The following is a 27,680-nucleotide window of genomic DNA, read 5'->3' on the forward strand; positions in this document are numbered from 1 at the left end:
AGAAATACATTGCCATTTTGCATATTACATTTCAAATTGAATTTTGCCACACAAAAGCTTCCGTACTTCGAGGAGTGAAGCCGTCGGTCTAAGCAAGGTACTTTTATTTTGACACTTACAAGAAAGGCTCATTCTAACGTCATGTTGAACAGCACATGCTGAAATGATTATTGCACATATTTTATTGCATGTCTAAGTCTCTGAGTGAGTATATCATTCTGTAAACAAGCTGTTTGGCTTCATATCCGCGTTCTGCATTCGTAAGTGCTTAGTTTATCTTCATACGTTAGCAGTTAGCATGTGCGGCTGTGTCTGTGCACTCCGTGACACTTTGGATAGATAGCTGTTCAGATTACACACTCCAAATTTAAGTGTTATTATAAAATGTGCTGATTTGTCCTGTAGCTCCTCGTGTGTAGTCATGGAAGCAGACGCGTCTCTCCTCGGCGTTGAACTGGAGCAGAAACAGCAAGAAGAGCTATATCAACAACTTCTGCTGCAGGTGACCGCTTTGACACTACTCGGCTAAATTTATATATATTAAGTTTTATATAGGAAATGTATACTGTATTTTCGAAGCAGTGTAATAATACCTTACACTTTAAAAGTCGAGAATACACAGAATGGCAGGCTAAACACTTCATTTCATGTGCAACAAAAATGCACATTTAAAGGGGTAGTTCACTCGAAAATGAAAATACTGTCATCATTTTCTCGTCCTTATTTTACTGTTGTCAATTGATTAATCGCATCCAAAATAAAACTTTTTGTTTACATAATATATATATAGGTGTACTGTGTATATTTATTATGTATATGTAAATACGCACGTGTACAGTATTTTAAAATATTTCCATGTTTTTTACATTTATATATTCATATTCTTGTATTTTATATCATACAAATATATTTAATATATTAACATATATTTTTCTTAAATGTATGCATGTTTTTGTATTTATATATACATAATACAAATACACAGGAAACACACACATATTATGTAAACAAAAACCTTTATTTTGGATGTGATTAATAATCTTTAATCGTTTGACAGCACTATACCTGTATTGCTGACTGTCTTTTACAAAACAAAAGTTGATTAGTGGGTTAGGAGGTTAGAGTTTAGGGTCTGACAGACTCCAGTGATCATTCACTTTTTTGTTGGAATGGAAATTAATTAAAGTACATTATGCCAGGCACTGACTTTCTGCCTAATAACCATTTTCACCAAGAAATTAAACAGTACTCCACATGGCTATATAGTTTTTCTGATTGTAAAAAGGAAAAGTTTTAGTTTTGGGTGAACTATCCCAGACAGAAAGGTTATGGATTCTGCAGACTGATTAATGCACTAACTAAACCACTTTTAAAATCTGAACAGATTTGAAAACACTAGGCATCTCTAGACTTTGTAAACAGTCACAGAGGAAAAACTGGCCATCACGCACTAAACGACTGAGGATCACACACTACCAGACTTTGAAGTAGATCTGATCACAGACTCGCACAGAAAAGTCACAGAGAGAGACTGAAGGATAGATGACTTCAGTCACAGAGTCTGTGACCATCATACACTATGCAATTTTCTAACTTAAATCTGCTGACTGGCTCTGATTTTCAGAAGTAGCATCAACTTCTCCTGACTGTAAATCGAGCAAAATTCGTGTAGTGTATTCCAGCCTTAAGCTCACTTTTCCATTCTAAACAAACAATATTCTACTTTTGCATTATCATGCAGATGATATATCTACAGTGGGGGAAAAAAAATATTTGATCCCCTGCTGATTTTGTTTGCCCACTGACAAAGAAATAATCAGTCTATAATTATGATGGTAGGTTTCTTTGAACAGTGAGAGACAGAATAACAAAAAAAAAAAAAAAATCCAGAAAAACGCATTTCAAAAAAAGTTATAAATTGATTTGCATTTTAATGAGTGAAATAAGTATTTGATCCCCTATCAATCAGCAAGATTTCTGGCTCCAAGGTGTCTTTTATACAGATAAGGAGCTGAGATTAGGAGTACTCTCTTAAAGGGAGTGCTCCTAATCTCAGTTTGTTATCTGTAGAAAAGGCACCTGTCCGCAGAAGCAATCAATCAATCAGATTCCAAACTCTCCACCATGGCAAAACCAAAGAGATGTCCAAGGATGTCAGGGACAAGATTGTAGACCTACACAAGGCTGGAATGGGCTACAACACCATCGCCAAGCAGCTTGGTGAGAAGGTGACAAAAGTTGGTGTGATTATTCGCAAATGGAAGAAATACAAAATAACTGTCAATCTCCCTTGGACTGGGGCTCCATGCAAGATCTCACCTCGTGGAGTTTCAATGATCATGAGAGCAGTGAGGAATCACCCTAGAACTACACGGGAGGATCTTGTCAATGATCTCAAGGCAGCTGGGACCATAGTCGCCACAAAAACAATCGCTAACACACTACGCCGTAAAGGACTGAAATCCTGCAGCACCCACAAGGTCCCCCTGCTCAAGAAAGCACATGTACAGGCCCGTCTGAAGTTTGCGGAGGAGGACTGGGTGAAAGTGCTGTGGTCAGATGAAACCAAAATCCAGCTCTTTGGCCTCAACTCGTTGTGTTTGGAGGAGGAGGAATGCTGCCTATGACCCCAAGAACACCTTCCCCACCGTCAAACCTGTGCAAACCTGGTGGCCAACTACAAGAGACGTCTGACCTCCGTGATTGCCAACAAGGGTTTTGCCACCAAGTACTAAGTCATGTTTTGCAAAGGGGTCAAATACTTATTTGACTCATTAAAATGCAAATCAATTTATAACTTTTTTGAAATGCGTTTTTCTGGATTTTTTTTGTTGTTATTCTGTCTCTCACTGTTCAAATAAACCTACCATTAAAATTACAGACTGATCATTTCTTTGTCAGTGGGCAAACAAAATCAGCAGGGGACCAAATATTTTTTTTCCCCACTGTATATGATTTTGTTTGTACGTAGTGCATCCACTGTCTATATTTGTACATTTCACTACTTTACCTTTATTATTGTATTATTGTATATGTATTATTGAGTATTTTTTTATAGATTTTTCTCATTACCTCCACAAATTGTTTTTTGTTTTCCTTTATTATTTTCTTTCTTTTCCCACCCTGTATGTTTCATAGATACCTTTGGATAAAGGCATCAAACTAATGCAAATGTATATCTCTGAAGCTGTAAATTAAATTTCATGTCCTGTGGTCATTAAACCCAACTGTTTTATCCAACTTTACAGACCATGGGAAAAGTGCAAAGCGAAAGTCCCCCTTCCAAAGTAATCCGTCCACAACCAGGTTAGTCTGATATTTTACAAACATTTTCTCAGGACTGGTCAGGACCATTATATTTTGAGACATTGGTGATGTTTGTGTTTATTAAGTGATTAATTCTGTCTGAATTTGTCTGAATTTATGCCAGGCATGTGCGTGAAGACCTCCTCGATGTCAGACAAAAAGAAGGTCTTTCTGAATATCTGTCAGTCACAGGTGGTGCCGCCCCCTCCTCATCTGTCCCAGGAAGCACTCGTGGAGCTACTGGAGTCAGAGGACCCGACGAGTTACAGAGTGCCCATGAGTCTCGGCGAGCCGCATACAGAAGTGGACAACAGTGAGAGGCATTCACATTTTCAAATTTACTACATTCTCCTTTTAGTATCATTCCCAAAATCCAAACTCAAATGTGTTGTTTTAATGCAAGGCGGAGTCTAATCTGGTTGACACCAACCAAAATAAATATAATGATAAAGACACAAGCCATATAATGACTGTCTTATATGATAAGGAAGTATCAAATTCAAATATTCTTGAAGTGCATGTAAGATATTATTTTTGCCAGGCTCACAAGGCTGTACTGTGTATGATGTCGTCATCAACGACGAGTTCTTCCAGAAATGTCAGGTGTGTGTCTTGTATGTGAATGTACGCACTGAAAGTACCTCGGAAATATGTGACTGCATTCATGGCTATCACTGTGTATGTCTGTTCCCAACAGAAAGATACCCTGTTCCAGCAGTTTCTTATTGCAGTTTCTTTGGAGGGACTGGAAAACAAATACAGCCTTGAGTTGAGCAGAGGTCAGATTAAATTACTCTGGTCAAAAATTAACTTTTTCATTAAGGGACAATATTTGCTGCCTGGAATTCATTTCCAGTGACTTTTTTTACTTTTGTGAGGGCAAGTTTTATAATTACATGAAATGTATCTGTGTTTCTTTTTATTTCAGCTGCTTAAATTTAACCAATTACTTCAGTCATCACAATACAAATTACATTTTATTTACCATCAACAAAAAAAAACATCTTTACACTGAGAGTTGGAACAGAAGATGCATTTGACATGGCATTTATATACACAGACTGCTCATGTGTGTATTTACACATAAATTGTAATGAAAATAGCTGTTAAAAAACAGGAACTCATTAGAGGGTTAAGCTGCAATATCATGACAAAGTCATTATTGTTGCTTATTGCTCTTGTTATTGCAATAATCATTGCTAATGTTGATTAATATTAAGTTTTTTTTGAGGGGGGGGGGGGTAGCATGTCATATTCTGGATACAGACAAAACAAGCTAAGAACTGTTAATGAATTTATTTCATTTTACAGATTAGAAAATCAAAACGTCACATTGGTTGTTTCAGTAGCATGAAAAACAAAATGGTTAGTCAAACTGGGAATAATTTAAATAAATTGAGATATGCAAAAACTCAAGTGAAAAAAGCATAAGCTCAACAGAAACATGGGTGATTGGTTATAATGCTCTACACTGCAAAACATGCATGAAAAGAAATCTTAAGCAACATGACCAAATCTACTGTAAATGTGATGATGCATTTTCATTCATTTCACTTTTCACTTTCATTATGTCAGCTGTAATAAGTCTAGCTTAACTGTGGAGGGACATTTTTTTTCCCCCTTATCTGTAATTTTGCGGGCATTTTTGCCCCAAGGCACCGTTAATTTCTGACCTACTCTACATGTGTATAGTTCAGAAAATGCCTCTTCCATGCCATGTCCATTGATCCCATCATTTCCTTTTTTTTTCAGATGTGAAAATTTTGAAGAACAGGAAGTTCATGGGCTCCATAGCAGAACAAAATATTCGTACCAAGAGCAAGCCAGTTATCCAGGAAATTGACTCAAAGTGAGTTCTACTTCAAAATGAGTCTCTTTGGAATGATTGCCAATAAGGTTGTGAGAAGAAATACAAATAATACTCATTATCGCAGAAGCCTACTAATTGATTGGAATCAGCAGTTTAATTGTTTCAGAAAATTCAGATGTTGTTCAGAATAGAACTACATTAACACCAATGTCTATGGTAACATCCTAAACTGTAAAATTACGGTAAAAACAGCGATTAAAACAACTTTACTGTTAACAGGTAAAGATTTGACACTAACAAAAGGTTTGGTAAAAAGCACATGCCGCTTATGGGACAGCAGAAATACAGCGGTTACCCCATACACAAGCCAGTGCTGCGCCTAGAAATATCACTGTATTGACACAAAGAAAATGGCATCTAAACTTTTCTGAAGACAATCAGTTCCCTTCAAATGCATGTTAAACTTACAGCACATGAAGTAATGGGGTTCACTACTCTTATCTATTGGAAGAGAGGGGATCTGTGGATCAATACTGCAGAAAATTAGTATTTGAGAATTGATATGTATTGAAAAATCTTAAGACATAATTTGGTTGTTTAAGATATGTATTTTATTAGTATTGAATTGGCCAAAATAGTGACATTCTGTAAGCAGCTGACAATAGATAGTAAACAATTTGTGATTTCAGTTTCTTCGTGAATTTTAAGTATAATTTTTCTAGATATCTGTATAGACATCAGCCATTGAAAAATATCATCTGACCTTGTAAAAACTAGAATCCCCCCCTTTCAGATAAAGGATCCACACTCGCAATATCTTCTTAATGACTTTTAATTTATTTAAATTTTCTTCCAAAAAATATTTGTAAAATACTACAAAACCTCCATTAATTAATTATATATATATATATATATATATATATATATATATATATATATATATAAAAAGCAAAAAGTGGTATGATTGTTAAATAAGGTGACTTGCCTCTGAACCCAACAAGAAAAGACAATTGAAATGAGCTGACATTTCTGGATCAGCAAAGGAATGAATTTTGCTCAAAGCAGTTTGTTGCCATTTGTAGCCTCCATGTTTATTTTCCCACCACACTCCCATCTGTCCCTGGCAGTAAAATCAACATAGTGGATTGTGCTGGGTTTTAAGCATCAACACGGATGAGTTTAGTTGAAATGAAGTGGAACAGTTCCAAAACAGGTGTTCATTCCAGAGGAGAATAATCAAAAGATCGTTACGGCTTTACTAAGGAAATAACAGTTAGGCCAAGAAAGGACCTGTTACTATTATTAGGGGAAATGGCTTCATGTGTTAAAAATACTCTCACAGAATCAGAAAAGTGTGCCAATTCTTATTCATGTATTTGTCTTTTTAAATGCTTGTAATTGCCCCTTTAAGACTTCTGAAAAGCAAAGTTTTCAGTTAAAGCTTTCTTACAACTGAAGGCCCTCTGGCAGTGTTCAAACTAGTTTGGTTATACAGTATTGTAACAAAATGAATAGTTGTTCATACTTGACACTAACTAGGTGTGCCTGAAGGAGGGGTGGGATTTCTATACTTTACTTTGATGTTCTTTGATTTATTAATTCATCATTGTCTATTAGTGCATAAGTAGTATATTTACAGTTCGGCCGTTGAAAAATTCAATTATAGATAATTATCTCGCATCGCAAGCCCCTTGTGTGTTTGGTTCTTTAATATTTTGTCTAATAATTATGCTTTCAGCTACCAATAAGATTTTTATACTTACTGTTTACCACATTTTACTAAAGTGAAATAGTTTTCACAGAATGCTGCCAAATTTGCTCAAAAACACATTTTGTCTGGACCTGTTCCTAGTTATCAGTGACACTTTAACTGTCTGTTACTGTGTGTATGTGTCATGTGATTTGTGAGTGAGTTGTCTGTGGCTCATTGCTCTTTTCTGCACCTGATCCCATTCTGATTGTTGACCTGCTGATTAGCTATAACTGGAATTCCTCTAATCACTTTGATCTCTGTGGACAGGGAATCTGACTCTTTGCCTTCATCAACCAAATGGTATGTTTATTTGGAGTTTTTTTTTAAATGCATTGTTTGGTGTGTCCCTTTCTTGTTTTGTGTTTTGCTGTCACTTATGTTAAGACTTAGTTTTGCCCCATTTGTTATGTTTAGTGTGATATATATATAATTGGTTACTGTGAGGCAGAACTTTACCTGCAACTTAATAATTTATGCCTTTATTGTGCTTCATTAACTCCAGTCCAGAGTTCAGTTTATTAGTGGAGCCCCCAAGTGGAAATGCAGAGCATCTGATCGCTGAGATCCTGCTTCCTGGAGTGGTGAGTAATGGAGAGCTTGGTTTTGGACTACGTTCAACTACATGTTAACACAAAGTACGAGATTCTAGGCTTTGCCGTCTTCTTCACTAGATATCTGCTCGCTCTCTTGTTCTGGATTTGGGAGAAGACAGACTAGTGCTGATTGCTCGACCTTCTCTTTTCCACTTGGATATTTTCTTTCCCCTGCATATTGACCAAGAAAACAGTGTAGCCCAGTTCAACACAAACACACAGGTGAGTTCTTGTCAGGATTGCATACTTTGCCCATCAAGTAGTTTTGTATTGTCTTTTTTTAAACGCTACACAATGACCACTCTTTGACCCATTATATTGGTGCTGGTGTGGTTTTGCAGTACATCTCATACAGTCTTTTCCTGTTTTCTTTTCAGACGCTCACAGTGACCATGCCAGTAGTGTCTTCATAAAAACTATTGCAAGGCTATTATTTCATAATAAACTTCATTTTGTATACAGAAAGTGTTGTGTATTGCTCAATAAGATTTGATTGGTAACTAATTATATAAAGGTTGAATATATGTGACCAAGGACCAGAAAACCAGTCATAAGGGGAAATAAGCTTTCCATTGATATATGGTTTGTTAGGATAGAACAATATTTGGCGGAGATACAACTATTTGAAAATCTGGAATCTGAGGGTGCAAAAAAATCCAAATATTGAGAAAATCGACTTTAAAGTTGTCCAAATGAGGTTCTTAGCAATGCATATTACTAATCAATAATTAAGTTTTGATGTATTTACAGTAGGAAATTTACAAAATATCTTCATGGAGCATGACCTTTATTTAATGTCCTAATGATTTTTGGCATCAAATTCAATAAAAATCTATAATTTTGACCCATACAGTGTATTTTTGGCTATTGCTAAAAATATACCCCAGCGACTTAAAACTGGTTTTGTGGTCCAGGGTCACATATAAACAAATTATGTAATAATTACATATGTTTTAGAGATACATTTCTGACAATGTCTCTTTTGTTGCCTTTTACTTTCTGCCAGGGATTATTATAGAACTATGTTCATTAAACAGCAAAGAGAGAAGAAAGACTGATGTTAAGAGTTTGTTGAAGGAAGTTTTGTGCTCTGATGTTTTGTGCAGTCCCACTGGAAATACAATTTACGTATTTGGGGTTTTTCTTAATCAAGAACTTTGTTGGCGCTTGGATAAAGCCCAATGCAATGTAAATAGAAGCAAACACTGCATGTTCTAGTGAAGTCACATGGGAAAATGTTAGTATTCTTGAAGTATGGCTTGAAAGTCACAATCTAGAGAAACTCTATTTTTAAAAAGAGCTGAAAAATCACTGAACAGGCATTGATTGGAATAAATGTCCATTATGTAATTGTACAAATCTATGAGCAACCTAAACGACTCTGGAAGGATTATGAACCAAATATTGATACAAGAAATGACCAGTTCTAGATAAATAAATAAATGAATGTTCTTCCATAAAACTGTGACTAGAAAAATGTTACTCAGTCATAGTGATTCATGTTCTCAGAAATAAAAATAAAGTCACCATTGTACTTTTTTACAACAAAATAACTGAATCGCAATCTATCACAGTCTGTTGTATTGCCATTCAGCCAACAAATGCCAAGTAATTTGTGCAAGCTGAACATGTTGCCTTTGACGTCACTGCATATATCAGCAACTTTTCCATCTACTGGAACTTCAATCAACTATCTGCAGGGTTAGTATTTTGGCTAATTATCTGAATTAAAAAAAAATATTCCTGACCAATACCTATAAGAAATGGGAGCCCATCCATTTACCTCCAAGTTGCCTTAGCCATTACCTTGTTTTACATTGTGTCGAATAGAAAATATGTCTTCTGGGAAGAACTGTGTTTAAATCCCCTGTGCTATTTTTGTTCTCAACTGTCCCTTTGTTTTTTCTATCTCTTTTTATATCCCTGTGTTTGTTATGTGAGGTCATTCCTCCTGTCTCCCCTAATCCCCCGTGGTGGTCATCTTTCTGTCCCAGGGTTCATTTCTAATCCATCCATGGTCCTATGCCGGAGCTGCTAACACCCTCCATCTGTCCCTGTCCTCATATAAAAACGAGCCATTGTCCCGCATTACAAAACTCTCATAATTCACGGGGACTCTCCTCTCCTCTCATCCTTTGCGTGCCTGTATTTCATCCACTGTGAACCCATCCTACCATCACCAAAAGGTAAAAGTCTTCTTCTCAAACAATTGCATTTTCAGTCATTTCTTTCCATCTGGAGAAAAGTAGCTGAATTTTCAGTATAATTCTTGTGTGCAGTTGCAATATAATAATGCTAGTTATCTATTATTGTGGTTTAGTGTCCTGTACCAGACTTGTGTGCTTATTTAGGACTCAAAAATGAATGTAATTAAGTAACTAAAGGCAGAACAGTATGAGGTTCACCAACGATGGTCATAACCTGCATACATCTTCCTGGCATAATTGCCTGTAGTAGTCTGCACTGATTTGTGTAGCGTTTGATTTTGTCCTAGACCAAATGGACTTACGAAACTATGAATAAAATTCACTTTCAGAGCAATAAGGATTCGCCGTAACTCATATAATCTCCCCCTGCACCCTTGGCTAAAATTAAGCCGTCAAAATTCTGTGGTTAATGCCATTATGACCTCCCATAACCTTACATGCCCCTCAAAGGCCCTCTCTGTCTGCCACTTTTCCTGTTGTCTCTTGCGTCTATCCCTTCTTGGGTTGCTCCAGAGCGAGGGCATCTTCCTTTTGTAATTTGATTCTTTCGTGCAGAATTTGCCAGATTCATGCCTTTTATATGCTGCGAGTCTCATTAGCAAAGCAGCAGCAGGGCAAACTGTTGAAAGGATGCCGGTTTTAGATGGGCACTGCATGTGCTTGCAAGTCTTTGTCCAGAGACAGTAAAGTACTAGAAGGGGTGGTGACAGCTACATGCCTCGTAAATTCTCTCTGGCGATGACACTGTAGCTATAAAATTGTTTCAAATAGCAGTTATGATATGACACTGATGTGAATGACGAGACACAGGGAAAGGAATCTGACAGCAGAATGTTAATGACTGCATTTAACCAGTGTATGACAAGTCATTAACTGCAATACCTGCAATCAAATCCAGAACTTCCAGTTCGGGAAAACAAGCCAATGCCAGGTTCACAGCAGTTTGCTGCCTTGTCCACTGACTTGACAGTTGTGCAAAACAGAACTAGGTGCTTTTTGTTCTCAGAGAGCAAAACGAGAAAAGAACATGTCTAAAACTGTAGTAATGGAACACCCGAATGAAGAAAGTGTCAGAAATCGTATCTGACCCTGTCTTTGTCTGCGCATTCCCACCTGTTCTCACCCCATCAGTCTTCATATGAAGCATTCAATCAGATGTCAGCACTTTAGGACAATGGAACAATTTAGATCTGATGCTACTTTGGCTGCTCTCTCATCCTCTTTCTAAAGCTATTACGAAATGTTAAGCTATGTGGATCTTCTATTTTTCCTTGTGCTGTCTGTCTCACTCTCGCTTTCTCTTCCTCCTCCTCTCATCCAGTTTCACCATGTCCGATGTAGAGGAGGAATATGAGTGAGTAATGTTACTTTTTTCTATCATTACTGATTATCAGAATAATAAAGCATTATATTTAATGTGATTTTTACTCATACCTTTTCTTTTCTTTTTCTAAATGGCCTCTTAGTGAACAAGAAGAGGGTGAGTAGAATTATTCTTTGTTTTTGTTTTTTGCCCTCTAAAACTTTATCTTTAGTGATTATCAGTAAATCCTTGGCATAATGTGTACCCAGAGGCCAGTTATAGATGTCTCTCGAGGCCCTGCTGAGCTTCAGTTGGTTTCACAGAGCTATGCATGCATCTGATTGGGTGCTTAGGCTTTTCACAATGCCTTTTCCTGGAAGGGTTATTATTACAGAGTGATCTCATGTTACTGTTGGCATGCATATCTAACAAATGGTGTACACTTACATAATCCTATGCACATACTTATTTATATACATACTCCTCCTACTATTCTTTCCTGATTGCCCTCACATGCTCTTTTGGGCACAGAACTGATATATATTTATGTTTTCCTTTTCCTTCATCTTGTCATTGTGGTTTGTTTATTGGTGAGAAGCAGAGGAGGAGGAGGCTGCAGAGGATGCAGGAGCAGGTAAAATAATACCTCATCGAGAGTTCAAAACAAAGTCTCTTTAAAGTCGATGAGAAAATAATAGGCCACACAAAAATAAATACTACAAAATATGAGATAGTATGTAATGCAGTCATTTTACTCAATCAATGTTGACTGAGAGCGACACCAGCTGAAATAGTGTGAAAGTGAGGCAGTAGCTGTAAAATACAGCACAAAGTCACATGACTGGAAGTAGAGATTCAATCATGCGCTGATGGCTCATCACACTATTTTGGGATTTTTTCCACTGATTATGTTCATAACTAGTTCACTAATCCATCGAGCTGGTGGAAATTGACAAACCAATAGTGTTGAAAAATTGGGTTCTGAGCTACAGGCTGGTTAATCAATATATGCTTCTGTTGAAGCCATGAGCCTAAATAATCTTGTTTAACAGTGGAATTCCTGGTGATTTGCAAAGAATTCTCCACAAACCAGAGAATCATGGGAGAAAAAAAAAGCTAAAAAAAAACTCAAAGAAAAAAATATTCAAATTTAAATTAATATTTGCACAAAAACATAAAATATATTGTTTCTATATGAATAAATGAATCAATAATTAGCAATAATCAATTAATTAAATCAACAATTTTATGTTTATCCATTGTTATTTCGATAATGTCATAGTCTTGTACTTTTGTCTTTTTGTTTTGAAATTTAAAATATTTTTGCTTCAAATCAATGTTCTTAATGTTGTGATTCACCTTGTAACTGTATGGTTTGGTTCCTGGCTTATGACGCTTTAAAAAATCCTTATGAGAAGAATATTCCTGGGAAACAAGTAAACTCACCAATGCAGTTAGACAGCATTACGTCTGGTTATATGTGAATCAAAATGGACTAGAAATAAAGCTGCACCTCTGTCTGCAGCCATTATTTGTGATGTACTGAAAATTTATGGTCCAAAAAGGCACATAAAAATAGGCAATAGTTCTCTAGTTCATATTTTCAGATGAAGTAAAACCTATGTGACCCTGGACCACAAAACCAGTCTTAAGTCGCTGGTGTATATTTGTAGCAATAGCCAAAAATATAAAAATTATCCATTTTTTTTTTTATGCCAAAAATCATTAGGATATTAAGTAAAGATCATGTTTCATGAAGATATTTCATAAATTTCTTACCATAAATATATCAAAACTTCATTTTTGATTAGTAATATGCATTGCTAAGAACTTCATTTGGACAACTTTAAAGGTGATTTTCTCAATTTTTTTTTTTTTTGCACCCTCATATTCCAGATTTTCAAATAGTTGTATCTCCACCAAATATTGTCCAAACCTAACAAACCATACATCAATGGAAAGCGTTTAGATGATCTATAAATCTAAATTTTGAAAAATTGACACTTAAGGCTGGTTTTGTGGTCCAGGGTCACATATCTGGCTTGATGTTCATGACAGACAAAGTACTTGAGAACTTATAATGCATAATAGAAATAAACAAAAGAGAAGTGGGTTGCTGAAGTAAGCAGCTGCACTGTAATGATTGGCAAAATTTAATAAACTTTCCACAATATTTTTGAGTAATGTAATAATGTTAATAAAATCGATAATAACATTTGATTTGGTTTTAAAAATAGTATGGTAATAAAAACATAGTAAAATATTATATTAGTCAATATAAAGTCGAAATCCACATTCGGTCAAAGTGCACTACTTTATCCTGTTTAAAAGAAGGACAGAATCGGAGTAAGAGGAATGCATTTACATTTATGCATTTAGCAGACACCTTTATCCAAAGCGACTTACATTGCATTCAAGTTACAGTTTTTACATTTTATCAGCTCTTGCTTTCCCTGGGAATCGAACCCATGACCTTGGCGTTGCTAGCACCATGCTCTACTATTTGAGCTACAGAAAAGCCCTGTAAGGACAGATAAGGATTACTAAGGACTGAATGCCAAGATTCTCTGTATCTGTTAAAGATATTGATATGTTTGATTTGTTTTGATTATTTGTTGAATCTATATTGCAGAACAGCAGGAGTATACAGAATATCAAGGTACTTGATTCAAAGACATGCACCAACAGAATGGCATGTAAAATATAAACCTTATGGAAGATTGTAACATGCATTTTTAGTATTGTGTGTAAGGGCTGTGTTATATTTAATAAATCATGTAATCAGTCATTTGAAATATAACTCTTCATTTTAGACATTTGTGAATATGGTGTGTTTTTGTAAACATTTGGCTACACACTGTGGAACACATTACATTTTTTTTTCTAATGAAATGAGAGCGAGAGTATGTTGCATGCCCACAATAGGAAATTGGATTGGAGATTTGCATTGTTTATTTTGTAAATTTGTCAAATGTCTGCTTATATACTAATTTTATTACCATGTTATTTCTACATCGCCCATTGTTCTGTTGTTAATATGTTCCTGTATTTTTTCACCAGAGGAGACTCAGGAAGAAGGTGAGAGATTTTAGTTTAAAATATTTACTTTAACTCTTTTTTTGTTTTTTTATAGATTAGTGGGAACAGGCTCTAAATATCTGATCAAATTCAACTTTTGCAGCTCTGACACCGGACTGACATTTGTTTTTAAACACAGAATGTTATATTAACTGTAATAAATCACTGAAGAGTTCTTAAAGGAACCCTGTGATAGATGTGTCCTTTAGTCTTGTTGCATAAAAGGGACCAGCTTTATTCAAAATAATTTCCACATATTTTTAAAATGGGAAAATGTCAAAAGGAGGCAGAAAAACATATTTCATACAACCAGTGTAATTCAGTATGACGCCCCACAAAAGTCAGCAAGACTAGTGGATTATTGTACAGTTGTGTGCGAATAGGAAGGGCTTTATGATTACACTTGACAAAAACTTGCTTGTTTCTTTTTTCCCTGTTCTTTGTACCCTTTTGCAGAGGAGGAAAGACCCCGGCCCAAGTAAGTGTTCAGACTTTTCACAAGCACGCTCTGCAATTTCCTAATTTCTTCAATCAATCATTCCCCTCAGTCTCGTTCTAATTCCTCTCTCTCACACAGGCCCATGGCTCCACAGCTTGCCCCTCCAAAGATTCCAGAGGGTGATCGGGTTGATTTCGATGTAAGTACCAATCCACTGCAGTATTTCAACCCCAGTTCAGTTCTTCTTAAAATGAACTGCAAACTGAGAATATGCAGGGTTCACTTTTTTCCACCATGCAGGGTAAATGTTTATATGGTGTGTTCAGTGAAGACATGAAAACTATTGTGAGTTTTAAGCTGTTTAGACTTTATGAAAATCTATATAATTTCCTCTCTCAGGATATTCACAGAAAAAGGATGGAGAAGGACTTTCTGGAGTTGCAGACTTTAATTGATGTCCACTTTGAACAGAGGAAGAAAGAGGAGGAAGAACTGATCGGTCTCAAGGATAGAATTGTAACTCCTGATCTTGATCATCTGTTTTTTTTTCATAAAGCATTCTGTACTCAATTTTCTCTTTGCTTTGCACTAATTGTCGGCCATTCGGTCCATCAGGAGCGGCGGCGGGCAGAAAGAGCAGAGCAGCAGCGTTTTAGAGCAGAAAAAGAAAGAGACCGACAGACGAGGATTGCGGTAAATCAGAAATGAATCGTAAAACTTAGTAAATAAAATACTCAACTTCTCTCTAAGTCATATGTGGAATTTAATACAGAACACTTGTAAGATAAAATCGATGTGAAATGTATTATCTATGCTCTCTCATCAGGAAGAGCGTCAGAGGAAAGAGGATGAGGAGGCTAAGAAGAGAGCAGAAGACGAGGCCAAGAAGAAGAAGGTTTTGTCCAATATGGGGGCAAATTTTGGTGGCTTCTTAGCCAAGGTAAGTTATTGTTGTGTACGTGTTTCTTACCATATGTACAATAATACATTTTTGTACAGAACATTTGCATTCTTGTGTTGTAGGCAGAGCAGAAACGGGGGAAGCGTCTTACTGGGCGAGAGATCAAGAGAAAGACACTTTCAGAGAGGCGCTGTCCTCTTGGTATCGACAATCTTCGAGAAGATGGGTTGAGGTAACCACCCAAATACACATCCAAATACAGTCATATGTTTACCGTTATTCAAGATATGCACAGGATGTTACATGATTTTACATTGAAAAGTGTGTTCCTTTTTAGACTCATGTTTTTTTCCCCCATGCTCCATGATAGAGCTGATAAAATGTAAAAACTGTAACTTGAATTCAATGTAAGTCGCTTTGGATAAAAGCGTCTGCTAAATGCATAAATGTAAATGTATATGATAGGCATATATTCAAACCTGACAGTTTTGCATCATGTCTGTTCCTTACTTCTACAAAACAGGCAACGAGCTCAGGAGATGTGGAACTGGATTTACCAGCTGGAGTCAGAGAAGTTTGACCTGTTGGATCATATGAAGAGACAGAAGTATGAGGTGTGGTGATTTGATTCACTGAGAGAGAACTGTGGTTTGAGAGATCTAGGTGTTGGCAACTGATGGATTATGCAGTATTAAATCTGTCTGTCTTTGTTTTGGCAAATACTAATCTGTGCTCAGTTGAATTACAGAAAAACAGATAGAGTGAAAAGAAAAGTGCCAAAAAATGTATTTATCTGAACGTTGCTTCCTTCTCAACAGATTGTTGTTCTGCTGAACAGGATTTTTCACGCTCAAAAGTTGTAAGTCACATTAAGTTACTTGGGAGGTTGTTTTTTTAATCTGATTTTTAACATTTGGATGCATTTACTGGCCAACTTTGTAAATGGTTACCAAGAAAAACTGGGAATCATACACTAAATGACTGAGGAACACCTACACCTACACACACACACCAAAGAAAAATGAAAACAACATGAGTTATTAATATTATCTTCTGTGTTTCACAGAAGAAAGAAATCATGTTGGTTTTGAAGTTAATGATAATAGAATTTTTTAATTTTGAATGAACCAACCCTTGTTTCTAAGGCATTTTTCTTCAGTGAAATTTTTTTTGAAAAAAGTCCATAGAAATCTGTCTCAGTTATGCTCATGTCTCACCTCTCTCTTTATCACAGCAAAAAAGGCCATGGTAAAGGAAAGGTTGGAGGTCGCTGGAAATAAGAAATCGGAAAAATAATGAAAAGACACCATGGATGCTTTTGACTCTTCTGACAATTTCACAGCCTCTGCAAAAGAATAATATTTCTGAATATAATCGAAACTCCTCTCAGATCTGATGTGCTTGGATTAGATGAATCACTTCTGCATTATTTTCATTCGTAAGGCACTTTGGAAAAAAGTGTCTGCTATATTAATAAATGTTAATGAAAAAATGCATCTGAATCATCATTTATTCTTTCCAAAGCAGACTGCTAATGCATCAGAAACTAATTCCCTCTTAAAGGGAAGAGAAATGTGTGTTGAGGAAATGAAACTAAGTTGTGTGTCAGACAGAAGTGGCTTTGACATCATTTAAAGTTGTCCGTCTTCATTCATACTGTTTATAACACGGCCTGAGAATCCTGTTTTCATGATGCTGCACAAAACTTGTGGTCTCCAGCTCACATGCCTCGGCGTTGATAGCATAAGTCATTTCCTTAAATGTACTTAATTCCTACTTGTATTTTGGTCAGTTTTCATTAGGTTTGCTGAAGTAAAATGGGATGTTATCAAGGAGCCCGTAAGAACAGGTTGTATGAGGGAGGATTCTGTGATGAGTGTTCACCTCTCGCATACAAAATGCCATTATGCTGTAGCGCCCATATTTGTGATAAAATAAGTGTAATTGTCAAAAGGTATGTACTCCAATTATTATGGCTTGCTGGAGGCAATTGACAGACCCACATTAACACTACACTATGTCTTAACAGAAGGCTAGGATATGATTTAAGTTAAATCATTGTTTAAATCATTTCAACTGGAATTAAATCATGTGAAAAATGTATGTTAATCATTTAACATACATTTTTCACATTATTTCATCCAGTTGTCTGCATTTACATAAAAATATATATTTAATAATTATTAAATTGGTCCCACTTCATATTTAGGAAAAGTACAATGTACTTATTGTGTTCATGTTGTATTGCAAAACACGTTTGCTGCTATACTGAGCTGGGATAAGGTGAAGGTTATTAAAGGGGTCATATGATGCTTTTTTAAAGATCATTATTTTGTGTATTTGGTGTAACAGAATATGTTGACATGCTTTAATGTTCAAAAAACACATTATTTTTAAAATACTATACATTATTGTAGGTCCTCTATGCCCCGCCTCTCTCAAACGCTTCGTTTTCTACAAAGTCCCTCGCAGTCTGCTCTGATTGGCCAGCTGACACAGTGCATTGTGATTGGCCAAACACCACAAACAAAGACAATAAAGACAGTTAATAATGTCCTTAGTTTTACCATCAGTTAAAGCCTGAAAGGGGAACAGAGTCGCTGATTCAGAAGCGCCAGATTGTCATAGTGTTAAGAATGTCTTAGCTCTTTATCTTTCGATGCCGTCCGACTATTCTCAGCCCTTGCATGGACCCATGGAAAGAGTTATGAACATGAAGCCAATTATCTGCTACTTAGTGTAAATAGCATATTGTTAAAAAGTACTGCTATTTTCACTTGGTGTAAACAGAATCCATTGCTATGTTGCACTTAGTGTAAATAGCATCTATCACTCTTTACACTTAGTGCAAATAGCCGCTGCCTTTATTATATTACCATTTTTTGATAATTATGCAGCATTATGAAAGTGTCTTATGCTCAAGCCTGCATTTATTTGATAAAAAATACAGAAAAAAATAATATTGTGAAATATTACAATTTAAAAGAATATTTTTCTATTTTAATATACATTTATATTATTTTAATAAAATATCATTTTTTTTCTGTGATTCAAAGCTGAATTTTCAGCATCATTACGCCATTCTTCAATGCATGGTCCTTCAGAAATCATTCTAATATGCTGATTTATTATCAATGTTGGAAACAGTTGTGCTGCTTATTTTTATATATTTTTATTTTTATTATTTATTGGAACCTCTGATACTTTTTGGGGGTTCATTGATAAATAAAGAACAGCATTTATTTAAAATAGAGATGTTTTCTAACAATATCAATCTTTGCTATCATTGTTTCTATCAATTTAACAAATACTGACCTCAAGCTTTTGAACGGTAGTGTATGTTGTTACAAACGTTATATTTTAAATAAATTTTGTTCTTATTTAACTTTTTATTCATCGAAGAATCTTGAAAAAAGTATCACAGGTTTTCAACATTGTTAATAATTCAACATTGCATAAAATGCAAAGTAAATAAACACTACTGCGGTTACTGAAACCACGCCTTTCTTTGCGTGAACATTTGGGCGGCGTTACGCAAATATTTTCACATCGTGAGGTAGACATGTTGGGGGCGTGTTTGAATGAGCTGTTTTAGGGGTGTGGACGAGTCTTAACTTTGATAAAGAATATCTCTTTGGTTTTGAGACTTTCATCTTTGCAACTTCAGGGATCTTATCTATGCACACTCAGCTTGTAACACTCCAAAGAGAAAGGAAAACTTGAAATGGCATCATATGACCCCTTTAAGAGGATGACACACAGGGCAGCTTTTGAGCAATGTTGCTTGGGCACTTTCCCATTGACAATGGGTAACAAATTTCTATCTGAATACTTTAGATCGGTCGTAGGCCCTGTGTAACAGGGTAAGATTGCTCAAAATATTGCCCTGTGTATCATCACCTTTAAGGTCAGTGACAGGTTTTGTGATTAGGTGGGTGGGTTATATATATTAGAATTACTTAGGCCCACATTATTAACTATTATTGGTCTGCAACCACCATCTGGTGGCCGTCAGCGCAAGTTTGGTCATAATAAATGAGTAGACTAGCAAAACTTCATGTTAACACTACGCCTCCTGCTGGTAAGTAGAGACTTAAATCTTTACAATGTTCTTGCTGTGTGAACAAGCATGTTAATATAAGCTACCTCAAGAATATTTTTCGTGAGAGTAATAATCTAAAACCAAAATTTATTCTAAAGATATACTAAATGTTAATATCTTAAAACGTTGGAAGCAGTCATGGTCATTTTCTGTCATTTTTGCACCGACTTCTCGGGTTGTGTTAATCGGCCTGTTTTGTTGTTTTTAATCAATTCATATTTAACCAGTTAACTTTTTTAGTTTAAAGTGCTGTCTCTCTATCTGTCCAACCTTCCCCAAGCTCCCCCTTTCACTCTGTATGACTTTGTCTGTCCTTTCTGGTCTCCTTCATCCTCTCTGCAGTCCCGCCCTTCACCGGCTCTAACTCCCTGCTCACATGTATGGCTTAGTCCAGCACTGCACTCGGAACACCGCCGAAAACGGCACAAGATTCCACCTACAACTGGACAGCTCTAAATACTGCTGAACCCAACCAGACAATTGCTTTTGGTAGACATGCTTACTTGCTATAATGGCTGCCATATTAATAAATAATTTTCTATTATGATGAAATAGGCTATTTATCAACAAATAATGACTAGTTTCCCCCCCTAGAATTTTACATCTATTGTATATCTATTTGTGACCCTGGACCACAAAACCAGTCATAAGGGTCGATTTTTATTTTTTTAATTGAGATGTAGCCTACATCATCTGAAAGCTGAACAAATAAGCTTTCCATTGATGTATGGTTTGTTAGGATAGAACAATATGTGTCTCAAATACAACTGTTTGAAAATCTCGAATCTGAGGGGAAATATTGAAAAAAAAAAATCTTTAAAGTTGTCCAAATAAAGTTCTTAGCGATGCATAGCTATTACTAATCAAAAATTAAGTTTTGATATATTTACAGTAGGAAATTTACAAAATATCTTGGAATGTGATGTTTAATATCCTAATGATTTTTGGCATTAAAGAAAAATCAATAAATTTGACCAATACAATGTATTGTGGGCTATTGCTACAAATATACCCGTGCTACTTATGACTGGTTTTGTGCTCCAGGGTCACATTTGTAGCCTATATAAAAAACAAACAAACAAAAAAAACATACATTTACTGTGATAATGTATCCAGTTGCTGTATTTGTAGTCATTTTGGTTCACAGAAAAAAAAATGAGTCAAATCAGCACAGTTCTCATATGGACAGATATGAACACTTTCAAGCAAAAAACACACACTCTTATCATCCACATCATACAGACACATTTAAATAATAAACACAATCCAGATGAACATAACATTTATAAAAGTTACTCCTCCTTTGTTTCACAGTAAAGAACGGTACAGGATGATGATCAGTAACATAACAGACAGAAACCCCTCAGTGAAAGGACGGATGAAATTTAAATGATGTTTTGCCAGATGTGTGAAAACTTCTAGTTGAGGGGAGGATAAGATATTTAGCGGATAGGTGCTTTAAGGGCAGCATCTACTTCCTCCTCAGGCTGAAGAGTGTGCCACTGGGCCACAGGCCGTCTGGGATTGGCCAGCATGTCTGACCAGTGGCGCAGGCCCACCCCACTAGCACCAAACCCAATCCAGCACTTCCCAATTGCATCATTGCTTCCCAGTTTATCATAGTCATAGACCGTGATCAACACCTGAATCTTCTACAAGAAGACAGAGGAACAGAGAAAAATAGGTCAATATGCATTTAAACCACTTTTTTCTTTCTCATCAGACCTTTCAATTGTAATTTTTTAATTTTGAAACAGATATCAGAAAGTCAAAATTCAAGATTTTACTATTAAAATTCATCAATAAGAAACATAAAATAACACTGAATTAAATGTAAAATTCTGAAGTAGAAAGACAGCAATGATCTGTTTAATTTACAACTTTGAAAAATATTTTTTTACAGGGTAGTAACATTAGCACTTTAAACATAATACTCAGTGAAAAGATCACATTTCGATGCATTAAAGGACCAAAAATACAAATCTGTAAATGTATTAGATATGCAAGTAGTCACGGAAACGCGTTTCAAACATGTTTACCTGAATCTGAGCGAAGGGGATTTCAAAGCTGAAGCTTTCATTGAAGTAGGGGTTCAGTGTGTTCTGCTTAACTGTCGTCTTCTTCTTCTTGATACGTTTTCCATTGTGTTGCAAAACCACTTTCACAAAAGGATCTAAGACAGAAAAGTAAAGAGAAAAGTAAGAAAGAGGCATTGTTATATGGATAAAGACAAGAAATGCAGCTTAGCACCACATTTCCACAGAAAAGCCAGGATAATTCAAAGTATAAAAATCTAATTATATTAAAGAAGTCACATTTGATGTGTAGAGAATCATTTCATTTTAATATTAAGTACAACACAGAAAGGACATGTAACTTTAACAAAATAACGCTACCACACTAACCTGATAAACCACCCACGTCCATCTTCTTCAGGTTCTTGGCCTCCATGATACAGACGGTCAGTTTACCGGAGGTGGGCACATAGCGCAGCGAGATACAGATGTCTCCTAAATTCTCTTGCTGTTGGGGAGGAAAATGATAGTGTTTAGTTTAAAAACATTAAAACACAGACTATGGCAGCTGATGAAAAAAAAAAGAAAATAGCCTGATGGAAAGCCTTACTTCCTCTTTCTCTCCCCCGACAAGGTCTTTCCATTCATGTATGGGTTGGCCCAGGTCAATGCTGTTCATAGCGATTTTGATCTCTCCGATTACATCATGTTTACCAAAGCGGTCAAAGTCAAACACCTGCAGGACCAGAGTCTGCCCTGCTAGATCATTAAAGGGGATCTAGAAGCAGAAATAAAAAAAACAAACATGTTGCATGAATGGCTGTTTGAACAAAAAAAGGGTGTGTTGCACTTATTCTACTGTGAAATTAAGCAATTAAGTGTATGACAAATTTTCTTCACGCTAATCCCAAAAAATGTGTGTTTATAGAAACATAACTGAAATACCTTAAATATGAATGTCTCGTTGAAAACAGGACTCAGATTCTTGCGCTGGACCTTGGTCTCAAACTTTTTCTTCTTGTCTGGTAGCATATAAACTTTGACGTACGGGTCAGATGTTCCACCAATATCCATGGCAGGAAGGTCTTGGGCTTGCAAGACACCAACAATGAGCTGAAGGTTGTTGAAGAAAAGGTTGTGGGTCAGGTTTTCAAAATCAAGCAGCTAGTCACACATTTTTTAGAATAGCACTTCTTGATTTGTGTAAAAAAGGAATCATATAAACTCACGATCAGAATACATTTTAAGAACATCTACTCTCAACCAACCTGATTGTCAGTGAAGCTATAGTCCAGAGAGTATTCCAACTTGCCATAATATTCTTTCTCTCCCTCGCCCTCTCCTTCTTTGGGTTGTACCTAAGTATGGGCAGTATAAATTTAAAACTTTAAGCCAAACATCACCTCTTTTCTTTTTAATACTTAGATTAAAATGAATAATTTGACAGGTCAAGAAAGATCTGAAACACGATGCCTTTCACATGCTTTAAACTTTCAGGCTCTCCTACCTCGCCTGCTTCTTCCCCTTCTTCCTTTTTCATCCTTCTCCGTCCTCCCTTCCTCTCTCTGACTTTTTTAGCTTTTTTCTTCCCTCCCAAGCACTTCTTATAGATACAGAAAGCAAAGCAGCCAACCAGGGCAAGCAGGACCACAACTATGGCACCAATAGCCCACATGGGCACTGTGCAATGGAGAAAGAAATAAAGTTAGAGAGAGAAAATTACACTTTTTCTACTAAATCAATAAGTAGATGGATAGGTGGATGGAGGGCTGACAGAAAAAGACTGGAAAATTGGAACTTACTTCTGATGTTGGGGTCTGTTGATGGAACAGATAAAACATGAATGATGTACATGGAAATGGAAAAAATTAATTAATTGATCACACACACACACACACACACACATAGTTTGATGGGAATGTGTGTTTTGTAATGATAATATGATGAACTATGAATGATCCCAGCTTGCACCCGACAGGCATTGGACAGATGTAAATTTTGGCTAAAGATGAAATTAAGGATTGATGTGAAAAGCCAACATTGGAGAGCCGTTACATTTTGGTTACTTAATACCATGACTAAACCAAGAAAATATCAATGTCTAATGACACTGTGCATTGAACATTGTGTGGATGTGAAAGGGATAATTCACCCAAACATGAAAATTCTGTCTTCATTTAATCACTCTCAAGTTGTTCCAAACCTTGTTCCAAACCTGTATAAGTTTCTTTCTCCTCTTAAACACAAAAGAAGATATTTTGAAGAATGTTGGTAACCACACTGTTTCTGGTCCCCATTGACTTCCATAGTTTTTTTTTTTTTTTTGTCCATAGTATGGAAGTCAAAGTGGACCAGCAAGTGTTTGGTTGCCCATATTCTTCAAAATATGTTTTATGATATCCTATCAACAGAAGAAAGGAAGTCACACAAGTTTGTAACAACATGAGGGTGAGTTGACAATTTTTTTATTTTTGGGTGAACTATGCCTTTAAGATAATCACATTTAACAAATGTTGGGTTTGGGTATCATACTTCACAACTAAAGGCCGGTGTTGGACGTCAATATGATGTTAGTATGAGATGATACCATGATTTAAAATCATCAAAATATGATTGTTATTTGTCTGTGTCACACTGACATTAGCATTAGATGTTGTCCTGACACCATCACCGACGTCAGAACCTACATTCAACTGAATACTCATGTCTTACAACGATGGTGGCCTGCTGGAGTATGATTAGTCAAGTGTGGTGTATTGACATATAATTATTACTTACTAGGTAGATGGCTAAGCTCGTTGAAAAACTTGTTCTTCATATTTATGAAGTTTTTGGAGTGGTGAGAGGGAGGAGGCGGAGGAGGTGGAGCAGGTTTGGACTCCTCCTCTGATTCTGCTGCCCTCCGCACACGATGTTGCATGCTGACTAATCGCATGGCTGATCAACTACAGACATAAAACAGACAGTTACTGTCCTGACATAACATAAACTAAATGCCCCAAATATATTATTACATATATTGCCTAGATTGTACTCAAGCCCACACTGTCTCTCTCTTTCCCTCCCCACCTGTCCTGTTTGTGTCTGGCGTGACTTTTGATGGAGTAAACTCTAACGCTTGAGTTTAGCATGTCCATGATTAATCCTGGAATTGTGACATGTCCAAACACAACCATGCACGTGTAATGCCCATGTGTTCAAACACTAGAATGTGCTCAAAAACTCTGATATTTGTCATCCACATTAGCACACAATGGTTATATTTCCACCTTCCCTACTCTGTTGAACTGACCTCTTGTCACTCTCAGCAGATGCGTAATGAGATTAACTGCCAAAGCTAATCCAAAAATCCTTGGGTTTAAGTAAATTAGGAACAGAGCCCTCCCCTTGCCGCCACACTTTCACACTTGATCTTATGCAGCCAACAGCATCTTGTCACCAGACTGCCATGTAAGACTAAAGACTTCACGTAGCCACTGCTCCTAACTGTATATAAGAATATACGGTTGGATTTATGACAGGACTTTATGATGATTATACGTCAGCCACATGCACTGACCACAGTGATGAAAGACGATGAACATAAACCTTTTTCTTCGACACAGTTAAAAAGATGAAATTCTTCATTTTCTCTATTGACCTTCCTGGGTTATCATGATTAATTCATGACTGACCCATTTTCTTCACTTTGTATGCACATGATATATATATATACACCAAACCAATAAATCCGTTAGCATGTTTTTAAACATGTAAAGTCATATAGTTATTAGGGGTATATCACTGTTTAAATGTGTTTGTTGTTTAGAAGCATCATTGCTACAGCTGAATTAATATACCCCACCTGTGCCTCAGCCACTGGAGAATACTGTAAATAGCATACTAAATTAAATGGAAAATATTTATTTTATTTTTAATACATTTTTAATCATTTTTATTTTTATTTTAGCTACCTTTTTTATTTAGATATATGCTTATTTACTTATTTATTTAAATTGAGGTAAAATGATAGCTACGGCAGGAGTCTATACTTAATTCATATTGGCCTAGCAGTTCTTTGCAAAATATATACATAGCTTCCAACATATTTAAAAGTTTTTCTACATTAGTTTTTGAATGAAAGGGGGGAATTAAACGTTTCTAACATTTATTTTATAACGTGTGCAACAGAGGGTTGAAAGAGTGAAGTGATTTCTTATTTTTCATCTTTTCCATAGAGAGAAGATATAGGCTACATTGAAAGTGCGTAATCTGAGAGTTAAGAAAGCATAATTTGTGTCATTTCCAGACACGACTTCACTAATCTGGCTAAAGAAGGCCTGTCGCTCAGTGCGTCACACGGCCTTGTTTTCCCCCTTCATCGCTACTTTGTCCAACCAGCGGGAAGAGCTGCTGTATTTTCGGATTACCGAAATCTCATCTTTTTTTTCTTTTTTTTTTTTTTTTAAATAAAGATGCTTAGTACTATACACAATTGTGATGTAGTAAAAAAGATAATTTACGCACATAAGCATCAATTAGAGCAAAGTTCATCTGACCCACTCTGCTAGAGTTTGTAGGCTATTTACTGTTTTACAAAATGTGGCGAAAAAAAAAAGAAAAACGAATCGTGTTATGATTTATAGGCTATTTCTAAGTAGCTTTCACTTATAATTACATGAAATTTGATGTGAATGGTTTTTGTTCATTTTGCTCGTCTGTGGACTCTGTTGTAGATAGTCTCCATGAATTTAGTGACAGTTTATTATTTTTTTGTTCACTCAAGTAGTTACAACTATTCAATGTAATATTTTAATTAATATGATGCTATTAAATGGCACAGGCTGTTATATAATAATCATAAAATAACCAGAAATGCTGTTTAAAATCATTTTAAATGACACTGCTTGACATGTCAATCAATTCCAATGTAGTATGATATTTCCTTGAATAAGTGGAGCCAATAAAGCAAACATTAATCAATTTACCTGATGATGTTCTGTAGATCCTACTCTCTTAAATGGATAGAAACCTGTGCTTTGTTTATAGAGCACAGTTACGCAGCAGCAGCCCTCTCACACACTGCTCTAATTTACTCTTATCATCCACTCGATCATCTGTCCCTCTCTCTCCCCAAAGCGCATTTGAAGCGCCAAACCCTCTTTCACTTGGATTAATCATGCTCTCCCGTCTGTCCACAGTTATGTGCCCTGGGTTTTCTCATGATATGACAGTCTTATTTCATCCATCTCGTACGACCGTCTATCAGTTTGCTAATATCCCATATAATCTCCTGCATGCAGTTTATCCGATTCTAATTTCCAATATAATTTCCAGTATAATCCTGAATCGGATTATAGTCGGTGGTTCACTGCTGCTAATAGGCATGATTGATATAGCACAAGGAGGCTGTAATTTTTTTATGTTTATGAAATGAGGACTTCACCAATAGTCGACGATTATTGGGACCTATTGAAAAAAAAAAATCTTATGAAGCACAACGGGCCTTGACCCTTCAGTGTTTATGATCAATGTGCGATTATTAGACAAACGGAGAAAACAGCACCCTCGTGTGGTAAAATAAAATACTATAACTGCAGTGCCTTTGAAATTCACGTGAATAGACTTATTCATTCAGTAGAACACGAAAAGGTTGTAAATTTGTATTTTGTATTTACTCTCTGTATATAAATTGTACATTAAATTTGATGAAATACTAATTTGCAGTTGTGTCTTCAGGAAACTTCATGATGGAGATGAGTGAAGTGTCTCCTCTATTTTCACTTTATCTATGAGGTTTGTTGTCGCTTTTACAGTAGATTTGCACATTAAACAATTACACTATTGTGACCACTGCAGGCAGAAAAATCCAGATACTGTCCAATATAATAATTACAGCCTAATAAATGCATCCTTCAATTTTGAATAAAAAAAGACAAGGTTATTCAGCTCATAATGTTAAATTCACCAGATCAGTCATTGCACATTCAACAGGAAAGCATTGCTTGATGGCAATCACAGGAAAACGTCTCCATGTGTTAACTAGCCCCTGCTTACCCTAAATGCATTCAGTCAGGTGACAATGACGAAACATTTTTATACCAGAACATGCACCCTAAGTCTGTGTCAGCAATAAGTGAACATACCAGACAATGAGCTGTGTCCGGAGGAATATGTGAGTACAAACAAAGCAA

At 36.0% G+C, this 27,680-nt stretch overlaps 3 protein-coding genes across 7 annotated transcripts; 2 read left to right on the top strand and 1 right to left on the bottom strand.

Moving 5' to 3' along the window:
* Nucleotides 1-69: 69 nt before the first annotated feature.
* pih1d1 (PIH1 domain containing 1) lies at nt 70-7,927 on the top strand. Of its 3 annotated transcripts, none has more exons than XM_079378554.1 (11): nt 70-97; nt 406-502; nt 3,249-3,306; nt 3,431-3,619; nt 3,848-3,909; nt 4,004-4,085; nt 5,059-5,155; nt 7,137-7,169; nt 7,372-7,450; nt 7,541-7,684; nt 7,840-7,927. In XM_079378554.1, the coding sequence occupies exons 2-11, from the start codon at nt 422-424 to the stop codon at nt 7,873-7,875; spliced, it is 861 nt and encodes a 286-aa protein (XP_079234680.1). In that variant the 5' UTR covers nt 70-97; nt 406-421; the 3' UTR covers nt 7,876-7,927. The 3 variants fall into 3 exon arrangements, with proteins under 3 accessions (XP_079234680.1, XP_079234679.1, XP_079234678.1); XM_079378553.1 differs by having other exon boundaries at nt 86-204; XM_079378552.1 differs by having other exon boundaries at nt 91-260.
* A 1,541-nt stretch (nt 7,928-9,468) lies between these two features.
* LOC306850395 (troponin T, slow skeletal muscle-like) lies at nt 9,469-16,876 on the top strand. 2 transcript variants are annotated; one of them, XM_079386015.1, is made up of 12 exons: nt 9,469-9,648; nt 10,991-11,027; nt 11,568-11,606; nt 13,605-13,668; nt 14,628-14,688; nt 14,889-15,005; nt 15,105-15,182; nt 15,316-15,429; nt 15,513-15,622; nt 15,914-16,004; nt 16,209-16,249; nt 16,625-16,876. In XM_079386015.1, the coding sequence occupies exons 4-12, from the start codon at nt 13,649-13,651 to the stop codon at nt 16,668-16,670; spliced, it is 678 nt and encodes a 225-aa protein (XP_079242141.1). In that variant the 5' UTR covers nt 9,469-9,648; nt 10,991-11,027; nt 11,568-11,606; nt 13,605-13,648; the 3' UTR covers nt 16,671-16,876. The 2 variants fall into 2 exon arrangements, with proteins under 2 accessions (XP_079242141.1, XP_079242142.1); XM_079386016.1 differs by lacking the exons at nt 9,469-9,648; nt 10,991-11,027; nt 11,568-11,606; nt 13,605-13,668 and adding an exon at nt 14,511-14,528.
* Nucleotides 16,877-20,162: 3,286 nt separating this feature from the next.
* LOC306848171 (synaptotagmin-A-like) lies at nt 20,163-26,809 on the bottom strand. 2 transcript variants are annotated; one of them, XM_079382557.1, is made up of 9 exons: nt 26,475-26,787; nt 24,282-24,452; nt 23,015-23,187; nt 22,776-22,865; nt 22,453-22,620; nt 22,118-22,285; nt 21,898-22,015; nt 21,532-21,665; nt 20,163-21,144 (listed from the first exon to the last, which is right to left on the bottom strand). In XM_079382557.1, coding segments are annotated over exons 2-9 (1,062 nt in total). In that variant the 5' UTR covers nt 24,283-24,452; nt 26,475-26,787; the 3' UTR covers nt 20,163-20,934. The 2 variants fall into 2 exon arrangements, with proteins under 2 accessions (XP_079238683.1, XP_079238682.1); XM_079382556.1 differs by having other exon boundaries at nt 20,173-21,144; nt 24,286-24,452; nt 26,475-26,809.
* Between the last annotated feature and the right edge of the window lie 871 nt (nt 26,810-27,680).

Source organism: Barbus barbus, assembly GCF_936440315.1.
Source record: "Barbus barbus genome assembly, chromosome: 3".
In the NCBI taxonomy this organism is placed as follows: domain Eukaryota; kingdom Metazoa; phylum Chordata; class Actinopteri; order Cypriniformes; family Cyprinidae; genus Barbus; species Barbus barbus.